The sequence below is a fragment of the Triticum aestivum genome, chromosome 3D, assembly GCF_018294505.1.
Source record: "Triticum aestivum cultivar Chinese Spring chromosome 3D, IWGSC CS RefSeq v2.1, whole genome shotgun sequence".
Taxonomy (NCBI): domain Eukaryota; kingdom Viridiplantae; phylum Streptophyta; class Magnoliopsida; order Poales; family Poaceae; genus Triticum; species Triticum aestivum.
In genome coordinates this window covers 389538339-389556459 of record NC_057802.1, presented here as the reverse complement: position 1 = coordinate 389556459, position 18121 = coordinate 389538339, and the positions used below count along the sequence as shown (strand labels likewise).

The 18121-nt window shown below is 49.0% G+C and overlaps 1 protein-coding gene across 1 annotated transcript; it reads left to right on the top strand.

Annotated features, from left to right (window-relative positions):
* Positions 1 to 10131: 10131 nt before the first annotated feature.
* LOC123079098 (respiratory burst oxidase homolog protein A) lies at positions 10132 to 17439 on the top strand. The gene is made up of 14 exons (XM_044501771.1): positions 10132 to 11086; positions 11183 to 11342; positions 11473 to 11521; positions 12337 to 12450; positions 13472 to 13891; positions 14330 to 14713; positions 14799 to 14894; positions 14971 to 15086; positions 15253 to 15420; positions 15505 to 15664; positions 15828 to 16025; positions 16140 to 16268; positions 16437 to 16515; positions 16837 to 17439. Exons 1-14 carry the CDS (start codon positions 10429 to 10431, stop codon positions 16944 to 16946), a joined length of 2841 nt encoding a protein of 946 aa, XP_044357706.1. The 5' UTR covers positions 10132 to 10428; the 3' UTR covers positions 16947 to 17439.
* The last annotated feature ends 682 nt before the right edge of the window (positions 17440 to 18121 follow it).

Sequence of the window (18121 nt, the reverse complement as noted above, 5' to 3'; positions counted from 1 at the left end):
CCCGAACCCGTAGGGTCTACACACTTAAGGTTCGGTGACGCTAGGGTTGTAGAGATATTAGTATGCGGTAACCCGAAAGTTGTTCGGAGTCCCGGATGAGATCCCGGACGTCACGAGGAGTTCCGGAATGGTCCGGAGGTAAAGATTTATATATGGGAAGTCTTGTTTTGGTCGCCGGAAAAGTTTCGCGCATTATCGGTATTGTACCGGGAGTGCCGAAAGGGGTCCGGGGGTCCACCAAGGGGTCCACATGCCCCGGAGGGGCCACATGGGCTGTGGGGTGTGCGCCTTGGCCTATATGGGCCAAGGGAACCAGCCCCAAGAGGCCCATGCGCCAAGAGATAAGATAAAGGGAGAGTCCTAAAGGGGGAAGGCACCTCCTAGGTGCCTTGGGGAGGATGGACTCCTCCCTGGCCGCACCCTTCCTTGGAGGAAGGGCCAAGGCTGCGCCCCCCCTCTCCCTTGGCCCTATATATAGTGGGGGGAAGGGAGGGCAGCAAACCCCAAGCCCTGGCGCCTCCCTCTCCCTCCCGTGACACATCTCCCTCCTCCTGCAGCGCTTGGCGAAGCCCTGTTGGAATCCCGCTACTTCCACCACCACGTCGTCGTGCTGCTGGATCTCCATCAATCTCTCCTCCCCCCTTGCTGGATCAAGAAGGAGGAGACGTCGCTGCTCCGTACGTGTGTTGAACGCGGAGGTGCCGTCCGTTCGGCGCTAGGATCATCGGTGATTTGGATCACGACGAGTACGACTCCATCAACCCCGTTCTCTTGAACGCTTCCGCTCGCGATCTACAAGGGTATGTAGATGCACTCCTTCCCTCTCGTTGCTAGTAAACTCCATAGATTGATCTTGGTGATGCGTAGAAAATTTTGAATTTCTGCTACGTTCCCCAACACCACGTACCCTCGTAGACCGAAAGCGGAAGCGTTAGCACAACGCGGTTGATGTAGTCGTACGTCTTCACGATCCGACCGATCAAGTACCGAACGCACGGCACCTCCGAGTTCAGCACAGGTTCAGCCCGATGACGTCCCTCGAACTCCGATCCAGCCGAGTGTTGAGGGAGAATTTCATTAGCACGACGGCGTGGTGACGATGATGATGTTCTACCGATGCAGGGCTTCGCCTAAGCACCGCTACAGTATTATCAAGGTGAACTATGGTGGAGGGGGGCACCGCACACGGCTAAAAGATCAAATCAATTGTTGTGTCTTTGGGGTGCCCCTGCCCCCGTATATAAAGGAGCAAGGGGGGAGGTGCAGCCGGCCAGGAGGGGCGCCAGGAGGAGTCCTACTCCCACCGGGAGTAGGACTCCCTCCCTTTCCTTGTTGGATTAGGAGAAGGGGGAAAGAGGAGGGAGAGAGGAAGGAAAGGGGGGGCGCCGCCCCCCTCTCCTTGTCCTATTTGGACTAGAGGGGGAGGGGCGCGCGGCCCTGCCCTGGCCGCCTCTCCTCTTCTCCACTAAGGCCCACTATGGCCCATTAAACCCCCGAGGGGGTTCCGGCAACCCCTCTGGTACTCCGGTAAAATCCCGATTTCACCCGGAACATTTCCCATATCCAAATATAGGCTTCCAATATATCAATCTTCATGTCTCGACCATTTCGAGACTCCTCGTCATGTCTGTGATCACATCCGGGACTCCGAACTACCTTCGGTACATCAAAACTCATAAACTCATAATATAACCTTCATCGAAACTTTAAGCGTGCGGACCCTACGGGTTCGAGAACTATGTAGACATGACCGAGACACGTCTCCGGTCAATAACCAATAGCGGAACCTGGATGCTCATATTGGCTCCCACATATTCTACGAAGATCTTTATCGGTCAGACCGCATAACTACATACGTTGTTCCCTTTGTCATCGGTATGTTACTTGCCCGAGATTCGATCGTCGGTATCTCAATACCTAGTTCAATCTCGTTACCGGCAAGTCTCTTTACTCGTTCCGTAATACATCATCCCACAACTAACTCATTAGTTGCAATGCTTGCAAGGCTTAAGTGATGTGCATTACCGAGTGGGCCCAGAGATACCTCTCCGACAATCGGAGTGACAAATCCTAATGTCGAAATATGCCAACCCAACAAGTACCTTCGGAGACACCTGTAGAGCACCTTTATAATCACCCAGTTACGTTGTGACATTTGGTAGCACACAAAGTGTTCCTCCGGTAAACGGGAGTTGCATAATCTCATAGTCATAGGAACATGTATAAGTCATGAAGAAAGCAATAGCAACATACTAAACGATCAAGTGCTAAGCTAACGGAATGAGTCAAGTCAATCACATCATTCTCCTAATGATGTGATCCTGTTAATCAAATGACAACTCATGTCTATGGCTAGGAAACATAACCATCTTTGATCAACGAGCTAGTCAAGTAGAGGCATACTAGTGACACTCTGTTTGTCTATGTATTCACACAAGTATTACGTTTCCGGTTAGTACAATTCTAGCATGAATAATAAACATTTATCATGATATAAGGAAATAAATAATAACTTTATTATTGCCTCTAGGGCATATTTCCTTCACATTGATGTTGTGTCAATGCACTAATTTTTTTTCTTTTTCAAATATTTTTGAATGTGCAACGAGCGACTGGTGCACCGGTGGCACCAATTGCCCCGGTGCACCAGATACATCCCACGAAGAGCACTCCCGCAGTACCTTTGTTGCTGGAAATGTTTTCGGTCTATTTATAAAAAAATCAAAACAAAGGAAAAGGATTTGCCTCATTGATTAATTAAGTAGAAGAGAATTGCACAGTTAATTAATGAAAAAGCTGGCGAAAACCGATACAAACCCATCACATGTGAACTACTCACAGAGCATGCAACCCCATAAGCACACGATTAACCTGGCAACTAAACCCCACACGCAAGCCGACAACCAAACCCCACACGCAGCGACCATCACCCTCACACTGTTACATCGCAAAGAAGACCCCAACGAGAGTACCTCGCTGAAGACCACGGTCATCACCAGAATCCACTAAATTATCAAGCTACCGCGGACGCCTTTCATGTGGTGCCACTCTTCTTTGCTTTGCTGCCTCCTCCACAATCGTCTTGCCAGATCCAGGGCTAGCCCTCTCCAAACGTTTGAGCAAATTGTGAATCTCAATCTGGAAGAGAATCTCATCAACCTTGTCACGCACAGACGCCTCCTGCCTCACATCCACATGCGAGTCGGTGACCGCAACGTTGGAACCTCCACAGTCCACAAAGGCGAGCGACTGGCTGGGCGCCGAAGGATTAGGCGCCAACATACTGACCGTCTCAACATCATCAGCCACAGGTACCACCGACACAATGGACTCAGGCGCCTCCAGTTGCTCACATGACAAAGGTGAATCATGTCCCTCACACGAGGTCGCTGGCGCGTCGACCTCCATATGCTCCATAGACAGAGGTGAAGCAGGTCTCACACATAGTTGTTGAAGCTCGGGCATGATCTGCAGCACATGGGTGACGACCCCGGCGATGGCCTTGCCCTCAGCAGTAGCCGACACAAGGGGCAACACAAACACAGGCGAAGAACTGACCCCAATATGAGGGGAGAAACAACCGAAGAGCTTTGCTCCTTGTCTCCCATGGAACAAACACCACAAACAACAGGAGGCCTCGACATCGGAGAAGTTGGCAACATAGCCGACACGAGGGTGAGCTTGGTCAGAGCAGCCTCCGCCCGTTGCAGAAAGCTCCCAACACATACCATCAAGCCTTGCAGCATTTTGGATTGATCTGCCAGAGTGGACTGTAGCTCCACACCAGATGGGGTAGTCAAGCCAGCAGTACCAGATACGACAAACGCCCAAGACCCACGATGAAGCGCCTCAGAGGGAAGCGTAGACTTCATCAGACCTTCACAGGAAGCCGGAGTTTGATGACGCTCGATGCCAAGGCGTGGCATGACAAGGCATGCCAGCGAGCTGAGTGGACGCCAGGGGTTGCGGCACTCGCGTGCAAGGCGACCATTTTGCAAACATCGGGAGCACCGAAGGGGATTTCTGCAAACAGCCGCACGATGCCCAGGAGCAAGGCATCTGCAACATCTGCCATGAAGCCAAGCAGGGATGGGGCGAGCAGCCAATGTCAGCATCGGTGATGCCCTGCCAACGCCCTCCTGTGTCCGGCCCATGCCCCATGCACACCTCGGCGGAGTCGGGGTCGATGGTGTAAGGGCATGTTTATCCCTTAGTAGTTTTGGTGATTGATGACAATGCTTTTGCGGACTAATCGTGTGCATTGAGCATTTCAGATATATCATGTCTAAGCACAAGATGATTTGGTGCCCCTCGAAGCTTATTGAAGATGGCGTTTCTCTACGTTTCTTTTCGGTGGATTTGAGTCGTAGGAAAGTCGTACTATTAAGAGGGGGTCCGCGTTGGAAAGGTTTGGGTGGAATCATCACATACACGTCTGTTCCTTTCTGCACCACCTTTCCTTTGGCTCTTTGGAGCATCCTCCGTTTCTCCGTGTCTATGCAAAATAAAGGACTTCTTGTGTTGCTGAACTGGGGCATGCGGTAGTACTGCTCTTCGGAGCGGTAGTATCGCGGGGCCTTGCGGTAGTACCGGCCATGGGCGCGGTAGTACCGCAGGTGCTCACGGTAGTACCGCTCCTTGGGCGCGGTAGTACCGTGGCTTCAGGCCAGGCACAGCTGCAGGAGCAGTAGTAGGGGCAGATGTAATTTTTTACACCCGTGCCCTACGCGGTAGTACTGCTCCAAGCATGCGGTAGTACCGTGGCCTCAGGCCAGGCACAACAGCACGAGCGGAAGTAGGGGCGAATGTAATTTTTTACATCCGCGTCCTACGCGGTAGTACCGCTCCAGGCTTGCGGTAGTACCGTGTCAAATTTTTGCATAGATCGAAACTCAGCGGAAGTTGCCACGGATGTATTCTTATATGTCCGTGCCTTCCCAGCCTAGACTAACCCTGCCTTGCGGTAGTACCGCAAGGGGGAGCGGTAGTACCGCGTCAACGGTTCTACCGCTCTCTGCTTCTTCGCAATAGGGCTGGTCTAGCTCCTGCTGCGCCAGCAGTAGTACCGTAGAGCCCTGCGGTAGTACCGTGGGCCCTTGTGGTAGTATCGCCTGTCTGGTGCAGTAGTACCGCTCATCGCAGGCTGAGTTAGTGGACAACGGTTGGATTTGTTCTTTCACTATAAAAGAGGAGTCTTCTTCTCCGAGTTGACTACCTCTTCCACCCCCAAGCTCCATTGTTGCTCTAAGCTCCATTTTCACCCGATCTCTCTCCCTAGCCAATCAGACTTGTTGATTTTCTAGGGATTGGTTGAGGAGGCCCTGATCTACACTTCCACCAAGAGAAATCTGATTCTCCCCCACTAATCCCTGGCGGATCTTGTTACTCTTGGGTGTTTGAGCACCCTAGACGGTTGAGGTCACCGCGGAGCCATATTCCATTGTGGTGAAGCTTTGTGGTGTTGTTGGGAGCCTCCAATTAAGTTGTGGAGATTGCCCCAACCTTGTTTGTAAAGGTTCGGTCGCCGCCTCCAAGGGCACCAATAGTGGAATCACGGCATCTCGCATTGTGTGAGGGCGTGAGGAGAATACGGTGGCCCTAGTGGCTTCTTGGGGAGAATTGTGCCTCCACACCGCACCAACGGAGACGTACTTCCTCTCAAAGGGAAGGAACTTCGGTAACACATCCTCGTCTTCACCGGCTCTACTCTTGGTTATCTCTTCCCTTTACTCGTGCAAGCTTATCTTGTGTTTCATCCCTTGCTTGCTTGTGAACTTGTTGTTGTTGCATCATATAGGTTGCTCACCTAGTTGCATATCTAGACAACCTACTTTGATGCAAAGTTTAAATTAATAAAGTGAAGCTAAAAATTGTTAGTTGCCTATTCACCCCCCTCTAGTCAACTATATCGATCCTTTCATATGGCCTTGGCAGCAGCCGGCGGAGTCCCACAACACAGAATGCGGCTGGCGGGTCAGCTGGTCTGCACTGGCCGAGGCCAGCGGCATCTGCAGCGGCATCTTCACATCTTCATCCTCGTCGGAGCTTACACCATTGGAGTCGAGACCAAGTGATGTCGTGACAGAAGCGGCCGGCAGAGCCGAAGCAGCAGACTTGCCTGGGGGCACCTCCATGGAAACGCCGCCAATTAGGACGAGCCGGCCCAGCGCAGCTTGCTCCTTATCCAAATCAGGCCGAGCATCGGACGAGGATTGCTGCAGGATGGGGAGGTGGCCAGCTCGGGAGAAACGGCCACCGGCGGCTGGGCGGCCTTGCGGGAGGCAAGGGCAGCCGCGGCGAGCGCGGCGGCGGCGGGAGGCGGCGACGGCGCTGGGGGCGTGGAGCCGGCACTTGGCACGGAGGTGGCGACAGCCGCCGCCGGTGTTGCCGCAGACACAGGCCAGGTGCGTTGGAGGAGCGCCATGGCGCCGAAGCTTCTGTGGGAAGGGGAGAGAGGAGGCTGAGGGGGGGCTCGGATCTGGAATCGATGGACGCAGGGGAGGACGGAGCTGGCAGATCGGGATGGCGCCGCCGCGGGCACTCACCCGTCGCGAGCGCACACGCGGGAGCTACACATACCGGCTGGAACCGGATCCTCTAACATAAAGAAGAGAAGTCACGATGCTACAGTGCTAGCGTAGTGTAAAATGAAAAGGAAAGTTAGAGAAGGTTAGTAGGTAGTTAGCAAGTTGTTTATTGTCTGTATTTACTGTAGATATAAATAATTTAAAATATTGTTTCATCGTCAACTTATTTGTGTGTAATTACTATAAATGTATAAATGTATACAGTAGATCATCAATTTGCAAATTAATTTAAGTCATTTTAGCCTTAATCATATGAATAAAAAAAAGAAAAGTTAGGATAACGTAGCCTTTAACTTTCCTTTTCAATGTTAGATGATCCGATTGGCCAAGTGCATTTTCATCAATTTTAAACCCTATTTATCAAATATCATGGCAGTGCAAAGAACGCTGGAAGTAACAGAAATTACAGCACATTGTACTAATGAGACTCCGCCGGTTTCTACAGTACAAGACACTTGACGTAGAAGACACTGTATCCCTAGCCATTAAGTCAACTAGCTAAGTCCAGATCGATCGCTCGTCGGCCCGGCGCTATGATGCTGTCGCCACTAACGCCGGTACACTCCGACCTTCCGAGGTCCAGAGCGCACATATTCTCGAATTGACCGAGGTGCTACGAGACTGTACGACGAGCTCCTGCCGCTTTGCGCCCAACTGAAAAGCCCGTGGAAACGCCACTTTTTTGCCCGGCGTAGTCACGTAGGAGCACATTCCCCGGGTCACCGTGGACGCCGCCAGAGGTGATCACGTACATCTTTCGGGGCCACGGAAAGCAGCCGCGCGTGATCCGTCCCTCCCGGTGGGTGTCCCTCTCGGCGATCACACATGGTGCGCCGGCCCCGTACGTACGTACGTACGTACGTCGGGGTCGAATCGGCTCGCCGGTGCCGGTCACCAGTACGCGCGGACGCCGGTCGACGCTGGCCCGATCGCCGGCACACACGTCGCTCGTGCCCGAGGTGCACGTCAATTCGTCCACCAAACCTCACCTCCTCCACCGACTTGGCCTGCTCTGCTTGTTCGGAATGTCGTCATATGTCACGGTGCAATGATACGATAGCTTTTTTGTTGTTGTTTTGAAGAATTATATGATACGATAGCTTGGTCTTTTCCTGTCTGGCCTGTCGCGCGCGCGTCTGGATTTTTCTCCTTTGGAGCTCGTTCTGAGGATTGGATCAGGTCGGCACCTGGAGCTCCATTGCCCTTTTTCTTTCCCTCCGGGTCTGGGAGGATGGGAATCGGTTCAGATTTTGCCGCCAGGTGTTCGGGGTCAACTTATCTTCTGACGATTCATTTCGATTTAATCGAGCCGGCGGTTTAGGGTGCAACTGGCCGCTGGTCTGAGCCAGCACTATTTTATCGATCCGCGATCGCCGAACCACGCTGGTTGGATTAGTTCGTTCCAGCTGATGTAAGGTAGCGAAATTCTGGAGCGCAAACAGTACTATATAGAGTATATTTAGCTCATCGGATCAAGTGCTATTTGTTGGCGAATGGCGAGACTAATCCATGGTGTATTAGTTGAGGAGAGCGATAATATGCTAAGAAATCGATTCGCAAAAAAAAAACTAAGAAATCTTTAGCTCATATCCCTTAGTCACTTTTCCCTTTTAGTACTCCCTCCATTCCAAAATATAGTGCGCCCGTGTTTCCCGAGGTCCAACTTTAACCATAAATTTAGCCAACGAGACCGATTGCGGCGGGAGAAAAAGTTATATAATTGAAAACTTCTTTTGAATACGAATTCACTGGTATAACTTTTGCTCCCGCCGCAGTCGGTCTTGTTTGTTAAATTTTTGGTCAAAGTTGAAGCACGGGGATAGAGGAAGCACTATATTTTGAAACGGAGGGAGTAATATTTAACGAATTCGCAAACCGAAAAGACTTCATAACAGAACGTGAAAGCATCTCCATCTAAAAAAAAGAACATGAAAGCATCTATATGGATAATTTTTTTCTTTCTCACAATGGCCATTGAAAACCATATCATTTCGACACATCCAAAGTGATCATAATAAGACAAACGCCCCAACCCTTATTAGCGTAGTAAACCTATTTGATATTCATCGAGCCAGTGATCATATATATTGGCAACACTTGTCGGCAGATACAAATTGAATGCCGTTTGGATGACTGACCATGTAGAACGTGCAAACTTGCACTGAAAAAAAAAGATGCTCGATTGTCTTGTCATGAGTACAAAACCTACATTTCTTGCTTCCATACCAGTTGTGACGAGTGAGGTTGTCTATAGTTAGCACAACTCCCCTCCGAAAACACCACATGGAAATCTAAATTTTTAATGGGATCTTCAGTTTTCATATTTGCTTATTATTTTTCACTGGAATCTCCGCGTGCATGAGGGCACAGTACATTGAACCGACTGTGAATGATCCAGATGTTGTGAGATTCCAACGAAACACATCCCATCCTCGTGTCAGGTTAACCGACCCAAACGAGATAATAGATATTATAAAGAAGAATAACAATTTCAGAGGGACCCCCCTCCACAGATTCTTGGTTTCACAGGTTCAAACAAGAATATTTTTCTCCTTGCCTATAGAATAGGAGAGGCCCAGCAACCCTGTATCTTTTATTTTTTGTAGCATTTGTCCCTTAGGTATCTCCTCCTCTTCCACCTCCAACCACAAAGTGGGCTGGAATGTAAATACTCTATGCAAAAATACCTTACAAATTAGTAATAAATATTGTATCAGTCTACAAGAATAAAATATACTTATATGCACTTTTATGTCAGCTATCATATCATTAATCAAAATATCCATGTTTCACACAGTCTAATCTTACAGAAATACGTATATCGTAAGCAATTTCCGCATCAACGTGAGATATATTCTAGTTTTTCGTTTGATGCTTAATTACTTACATGATCTTCATACGGCTGTTGGTAGGTGTAATGACACGTCGAATACGATGCAATTTCTTCCAGAAAAAGAAACAAGCCCATCAGAGCATTGGTCGCGTGTATGTTTCGGCCGCCCCTCTCTTAATATCTTACGTTGGGATTACACGTAAGAACATGAATCGCCCAACACCAACCACCTTACATCATCAACGTTAGGAAGGATCACAGCAACAGTTCTTTTTCTATCATAATCACAACAACAGTTGACTCCGCTACAAGGACAGAATCATCTTGTTAACACGGAGAGCCCAAACTAGACCCCTAATACGCGCGCGTACTGCCTTCCACGCTTCCTCCACTGTTATTATTTACTCAAAACAATCATGCGGTGTATGCGAGCGTGAACAGAATGCAGTGCAAAATTCACCACTAATTGAAGCTAGAAAACTGTGGTCTTGCATTCTTGGATTCTTGTATCTTAATAGAGCTGACGCAGCGCCCGCGTTTCCCTCAAAGATAGTGCACTGCTCGTTGAAGCCAGAAGAGCGAGAAGTCTATCAATCTCTTCTTCTACTATTTCAAAAAGAAGAGCTCAGGCTCAGAAAGTCTGTGTAGTGTGGACTGTCGATCCCCTTGCCCGCCATATGAACGAGATGAACCCGAAAAGCGAACCGCCCGTGTCATTCTCTCCAGCGCATTTCCCCCACTGCTCTTCCGGTACTTAAGCCGCCGCTGCTGCTAGTAGGAGTACTTCAGTCACTTTTGTAAATTATTATCGCTGTGCTTCTGGGGTCGACCTGTCGCGCATATATTGCTCTCTCCCTCTCCCGTTGCTTCCTCGGCCGGCCTCCCGTCCCGACGCGTCGCGGCCGCCTTCTCCCCAGAGATCCCCGTCGAGCTCGCGTGCGCGTGCGTGCGCGCATTGGGCCGGACTACCTCGTGAAAAGCCGCGTGTTCGTTGGGGGAGAGATACCGATGAGGGGCGGCGCCTCGGCGGGCCACCCGCGATGGAGCTCCGCGGGGACGACGCCGCGGTCGCTGAGCACGGGCTCCTCGCCGCGCGGCTCCGAGCCGGCCTCCGAGGACGGGGAGGAGCTGGTGGAGGTCACGCTCGACCTGCAGGACGACGACACCATTGTGCTGCGGAGCGTGGAGCCGGCCGCGGCGGCGCTGGGCTCGGGCTCGGGGGCGCTGAGGCTGCCGGTGCCGGCGCGGGGCGAGCTCGCGGACGGCGGCTGCGGCGCGTCGTCTTCCTCGTCGCGGTCCCCGTCGATGCGCCGGACGTCGTCGTACCGGCTGCTGCAGCTGTCGCAGGAGCTCATGGCCGGCGCGCGGCACTTCTCGCACGACCTCACCAAGCGGTTCAGCCGCAGCCACAGCCACAGCCGCGACGAGGCCCACCACCACCACCAGCAGCCGTCGTCCGGCATCGAGTCGGCGCTCGCCGCCCGCGCCGCGCGGCGGCAGCGCGCGCAGCTGGACCGCACGCGCTCCGGCGCGCACCGGGCGCTCCGCGGCCTCCGCTTCATCAGCAGCAACAAGGCCAGCAACGCCTGGCGGGAGGTGCAGGCCAACTTCGACCGCCTCGCCCGCGATGGCTACCTCTCCCGCTCCGACTTCGCGGAATGCATAGGTAGGTACCCATCCCGCCCGCCTCTCCATTAGTCCATTTCGCTCTGCTCGAACTGTATCCAAGGAATTCAAACATCGGCGAGGCGCACCTTCGCAGGGATGACTGAGTCCAAGGAGTTCGCCCTGGAGCTGTTCGACACGCTGAGCCGGCGGCGGCAGATGAAGCTGGACACGATCAGCAAGGAGGAGCTGCGAGAAATCTGGCAGCAGATCACCGACAACAGCTTCGACTCCCGCCTCCAAATCTTCTTCGACATGTATGTAATTCACCATCAGCTATCTGCTACTCCCAATCTCCCATTACAGTTATTATCAAGTCTGTAATTCGATTTTACTGTCAGTGAGCCGTTTCGTCACAGTATTTTGCTTGCTTTCAATTTCAATCAGGGTGGATAAGAATGCGGACGGCCGGATCGGGGAGGCGGAGGTGAAAGAGGTGAGCAAACACTCCATGCCCATGACTATTCCGTGCTTGCCTTTCCCCTTTGTTTTCAAACATTGCTATTTGAGGATACCAAATCTGATCATTTAGGCTTTGGTTTGACGGCTCAAATATTTGGTCGACGACCGAGCTGTCCATATCAAAATCTGTCGAGTGTTTCGCCGAATATGCACTGCACCCCCCGTACCGTATGGCATTCTCCAGCACTTGTTAATTATTACTCCGTGCTTCCAGAGGACCAAGGACAATTCTTTCTTAATTAACCAGTACAGTACTTGCAAGGAGTGGTTTTAATTAGATTAGATTAGAATTAGAGGAATATTAAGAACCTGGGGGAAGTAGTACGTACGTAAGAAGCTGTGGTCATCAATCTAATCGGAGTCGGTGAGCTAAACCAAAAACATCTCCGCGTCTCACCAACTCGGCAATTCCCATCCCACCTGCCAGCTTTTGGGACGCTCGTTTTTTAGCCCTCGTTCAGGAAAAGGCCGGGCAGCTTTCTTCTAGAACGCTTTGTGTGAGGGCGAGAGGGCATTCCGGCCCGGCCAGGCAGTAGGTGAGGGGCATTTCCGTGATTGCCCGCTGATCTTCTCTGATCCGCTCGACTCAGGCTGAAAGGCGTGGTGATTCACGTAGGGTTTTTTTTTTGGATTGAGGCGCGTACAGTACAGGGTGCCTTTCACTGGGGCGGCGCCATCAGTTTTCCGTTGGTTTTGGAAAATGTTACTCCCTCCGTAAAGAAGTATAAGATGTTTTGATCAGAGTACGTCACGTTTAACTACTGATGTTGCGTTCCCTTTCTTTGGCAGATCATCATGCTGAGCGCGTCCGCCAATAAGCTGTCGAGGCTTAAGGAGCAAGCGGAGGAGTACGCCGCGTTGATCATGGAGGAGCTTGACCCCGAAGAGCTGGGATACATCGAGGTGAGCTCCATCGATCGTCGCTTTAGCTTTGGTGCCTGACTGCGTGCGTGCTACACCTGTCAGCGACCACTTCTTTGATTGCTGGTGCTATCACTGTACTCGTTTAGCGCGTGGAGATGCGTGCGCTTTCGTAAACAATGAGATCATGCTCTACTATTCGCGTAGGTAAACCTTATTTGTTTACTTCAGCCCAGAAGACCAGCTGCATTTTTAGGAGCAGTTGACCTGGGTTGTCTGCCTCGGCAAAGCCAGTGGAGTTGCACCGGCAGGGGTATACAATATAGAGCCGTACCAATATCATCATTTTTATCTGTATCTCACGCATTGCCGGGTGATGGGTGCACCTCAACCGGCGAAATAAACAGCAGTAGCACCCTTAAACTTGGCAGGCGACACGCAGCACCAGTATGATTTTTTGTAGTAAAAATTTACTAGCCACATTGAAGGGCCCCAACCACCTGCAGCGACATGCACCATTGAAATCGATGGACTGAAGCTGGATATGGTGGTATCCCATGGACACTTCTTCCCCATCATCATTTATATCGAGGTTGGGGAGCAGCTGTGGACCAGCTAGGCTAGCTAGCATCAATTTCTGTTTTGCCTCGTTCCCCTGCCTGCCTAAGTTCAGTGCCACCTACAGCCCGTCGCGCCACCACTTCCGTTACCACCGAACCGAATCGTTCGATCATGGCTCCCATGATTCTTCAGTTGTGCATTGTTTAGGCGCAAGCTTATCCCTTCGGAGCTGGTCTAAGCAATCATTAGGCAGCATGAAGACCCATAGGAATGTAGACTGGCTGTAGAGTAACCTGTTCTCTACCTTTGTCTTTCGTTTCTGAAGTCTGAACTGTTGTACTGAACTTATGCTTGGTCACTGTAAGTAATGCTAATGTAAGTGTTATTTTGTACACATGCTATTTTTTTTACAAATTAATAACTGTCACTTGAATTTGAACCAATGGTTCTACTTCTACTGACTTCTGAGAAGTGCACTGCTATTTATTTTTTCTCCTTTCAGCTTTGGCAACTGGAGACACTTCTGCTGCAGAAAGACACGTACGTGAACTACAGCCAGGCGTTAAGTTACACAAGCCAGGCACTGAGCCAAAACTTGGCACTAAGGAAGAAGGGCTCCATCCGCAAAATAGGCAACTCTTTGATCTACTATTTGGAGGACAACTGGAAACGCTTGTGGGTGCTCGCCTTGTGGATTGGAATAATGGCTGGACTCTTCACCTGGAAGTTCATCCAGTACCGCGAGCGCTATGTCTTTAAAGTGATGGGCTACTGCGTGACAACTGCAAAGGGCGCCGCTGAAACCTTGAAGCTGAACATGGCAATCATCCTCCTGCCGGTGTGCCGCAACACCATTACTTGGCTGCGGAATACAAGGGCTGCACGTGTATTGCCATTTGATGACAATATCAACTTCCACAAGGTTAGACACACGTATCATTTTCCTCTCCTCTGAAGTTAAATTAGACTTTCATAGTGCAATCATCTTAGAAGTTAGTTTAATGTGTTTAGAGGCCCTCACAGACGTGAATATGTGTAGCAGACTTGGATCTTTGGTCACACCGTCTTGTTGATACGGGTGACAAGGAGGACGTCTCCTCGTGGCGTACCTACCTCTCTGCACGATGCACTGTGCCTCTGTAATCTGGTTCTGCTGTTTAGACAGCCGTTTTGAGTAATATATTCAGGTGGGGAGCTCCCCCCACGGTGATTCTCAAAAAAAAAAAAAATCCAACTTAGAGAGACCTAAAGGCATATATGTTGCAGATAAAATAGTAGCCCTGTTGCCAACTCAAAACCTTTTAGCTTACATGAAATTCACAAGTAATGATAATAATTTGTGTTTTTGTTGTAATGGCAGACTATTGCAGCAGCAATTGTGGTTGGTGTTATTCTCCATGCAGGGAACCATCTTGTATGCGATTTTCCACGGCTTATACGTTCATCAGAAGAAATGTACGCTCCTTTGGGAATTTATTTCGGGGAAACAAAGCCAACATATCTTGCATTGATCAAAGGAGTGGAGGGCGTCACCGGGATAATCATGGTTGTGTGCATGATAATTGCTTTTACGTTAGCAACTCGGTGGTTCCGGCGTAGCCTAGTAAAGCTTCCAAAACCATTCGACAAACTGACTGGCTTCAATGCTTTCTGGTACTCCCACCATTTGTTTGCCATTGTGTACGTGGCTCTCATTGTTCATGGCCAGTTTGTGTACCTTATTCGTGTCTGGTACAGAAAATCGGTGAGATATTTGTGTATTTATCGTCCATTCTCTTACTTGAAACGAGTTGGATTCCTAAGGTTCTTATATTTTTCTTTTGATGCAGACATGGATGTATCTTGCAGTGCCTGTGTGCTTGTATCTAGGGGAGAGGATTCTGAGGTTCTTCAGGTCTGGCAGTTATGCTGTCCGGCTCTTGAAGGTCAGTAAAAATACATCAGAAACTTGAGGCATTGATTCTTTGTGCCTTGTACTAATCTAGTGCCATTTATCTGCAGGTGGCCATTTATCCTGGCAATGTCTTGACGCTGCAAATGACCAAACCTGCGACCTTTCGTTATAAAAGTGGGCAATATATGTTTGTTCAGTGTCCAGCAGTGTCGCCCTTTGAATGGTAGGAGTATGTTATAGCTGTACACTTGTGGCTCTCAATCATTGCTGAATTGTGTGTGCTAGTTTCAACCTCTAGGATAGACAACACATAATTTCTTGTACACTTCATGTCTGCAGAAGGCAGACTGTCTCATTACATTGAACTTTGAACACTATATCTCTTTCAGGCATCCCTTCTCAATTACTTCAGCCCCTGGAGATGAATATCTCAGCATTCATGTTCGGCAACTTGGTGACTGGACACGAGAGCTCAAGAGAGTATTTTCCGCGGCTTGCGAGCCCCCAGTGAGTGGAAAAAGTGGCCTTCTTAGAGCAGACGAGACAACTAAGAAAACGTATGAACATTCCTATATTTTAGTGGGTACCTTTGTGCTCTGTGGACACTTCACAATCCATAATACTGTCTTTTGATCATGCAGCTTACCAAAGCTTCTGATCGATGGCCCTTACGGTTCTCCTGCTCAGGATTACGGCAAGTATGATGTTTTACTGCTTGTTGGATTAGGAATTGGTGCAACACCCTTTATCAGCATTTTGAAAGATCTCCTCAACAACATCATTAAGATGGAGGAAGAGGAGGTTCGTTATATTCTCCATATCATCAGTCAGTCATCTTCATAGTCTTAGAAGTAATTATTCAAGAAATATAAATAGATTATTCAAAAAAGTCTAAGAAGTGAAATAAAATATCATTCACATATTCTTTCCATGGTTTATTTTCCACTCACAAGCATAATTGCAGGATACTTCTACGGATCTTTATCCACCAGTTGGTCGGAATAAGCCACATGTTGATCTGGGTACGCTTATGAGGGTTACCACAAGACCAAGGAAGGTTTTAAAGACTACAAATGCTTACTTTTATTGGGTGACACGTGAGCAAGGCTCTTTTGATTGGTTCAAAGGAGTCATGAATGAGATTGCCGACATGGATCAAAGGGTAAGTACATCAAGTGACTGTTGCTTTTGTTTGCAGTGGAGTTTGTTATCTTCAGAAATTCACAATAGGTTCCCCATACGAAGTTGTACTTAAACTTACCTTTGATCCATGTAGAATATCATTGAGATGCACAACTACCTCACAAGCGTTTACGAGGAAGGGGATGCTCGGTCAGCGCTCATCACTATGCTTCAAGCTCTGAACCATGCCAAGAATGGTGTCGATGTTGTCTCTGGAACTAAAGTAAGCAGTGATATAAAGCTATTAGTAGCTTTGCTCAGTCTGTAAAGTGAATGCATCAAAATATTAAGCCATTTCTCCCTATTTAATGGCATAAATGTTTAAAAGAGGTGCACACTTGCCTTGTACTCCTACTACTTGCATTTGACTACCAGTGAACTCATTTTGCAGGTTCGGACACATTTTGCAAGACCAAATTGGAAAAAGGTCCTAGCCAAAATTGCCTCCAAGCACCCGTATGCCAAGATAGGTTCGTATAAGTATTACGTGCCTAATCGAACGTGATTTGATTTGTTGAAGTTATTGACCCATGGATTATCTACCGTTATCAAAGTTATTTTTGTATATCCATGCTAGAATTATTATGTGCACGCACTAGTACGTTGATATGCAAAACGTTCAGTTGGATGTACTACACAAGTAAGACTGCAAGGCAAATTTTAAAAATTATAAATGGTGTGTTAGTATTAGTAATCATGATTTTTTTTTATTTCAGCTTGGGTTGAGTTAGTATGTAATATCAAATCCTATGTCGATAAGCAAAGTCCATAATTATTTGTGTTGCATACAGGTGTCTTCTACTGTGGAGCTCCAGTCCTGGCACAAGAACTTGCGAAACTTTGCCACGAGTTCAACGGGAAGTGCACCACAAAATTCGAGTTCCACAAGGAGTATTTCTGAATTCCAAGTAGACACTTGACAGGAAACGAGAATAGAGACTATGCTACTTGTACAGCATTTTTGTCCTGGTATATTCTTTATAAAGGACAGGAGAGGCCAAGGTGAAGAAGCAACCATAGCCATCGCCCCAGCCGTCTTGCTGGACAGCACTCCAAAATCCCAAATGCGCCAACAAGAAGGATGTAGAACTACATGTGGCGTCCATGATGGCTTTTACAACATGGACCTGCGAGGGGATTCCTCCCGGTAGGCCTCGAATGCACAGAGACCACCCGAAGAAGACCTTGAGCTTCTCCAGCATATATAGTTGGGAGTATAGGATGATGATATGTAGGACATAGGAAGGGAACCGCGAGCCACAAGGCTAATTAACTGTATATTTTTTATCATGCAGCTGAGTGCCTGACCAAGGCAAAAAGTACGCTTGTGTCTGTATTTTTACATACAGAAAATGAAACGAAAGAAAAGTGAAAGAAAAAAAAGAAAAGGTATACTGATTCGTTTGTGTCTGACCAAGGCAAAAAGTACGTTTGTGTCTGTATTGTGACAGTGATCAGGAAGGGTAAAACCAAGGCCTGTATTGCTGTGTCTACTAATAATGCTCGTGTTGGAATCTGGAACCAACATGATTCACTCACCTGCACAAGTGCACATTGCCATCTGCGAAGCGAATGGTACTTTTGATCCTCAGGTGTTCCAGAGTCCGGGGTCCAGAATCTGTGAGGAAGAAGGGCGAGCGGGGTGGCGCACAGGGCTGGCGCTCAGTCGTGCTGCCCTCTCCGGTGCTCCGCCCGGCACGACGGCGGAGCGGTGAGGGCCGCGTCTGGCTGCGTGCCGGAGCTATATTTTGCCGTCTCGCGCAGGCGAGAGGCAGATTGGGCCGGCCAATACGGGTCTTAGGGAAGCGGTTTTTAGTGAAGCTTCTATGATCGGGTTTTGTGTGGTTTCTTATGTGGGTTTTGAGTAGGGCCTTTTGGAACCGAGCTCCATGGAGTACATGTATATACTCCCTCTCCAGTTCGAAAAATTCTGGAAAAATATACTCCCTTGAAATGGAGTACATGTATATAAGGATGTAATGTATATGCATGTAAATTTCACGATGAAATACCTTGAACTGTGACCTGTACAAGAAAAAAAACCATGGACTTTGAGCAATGAACAGGACATGTGCT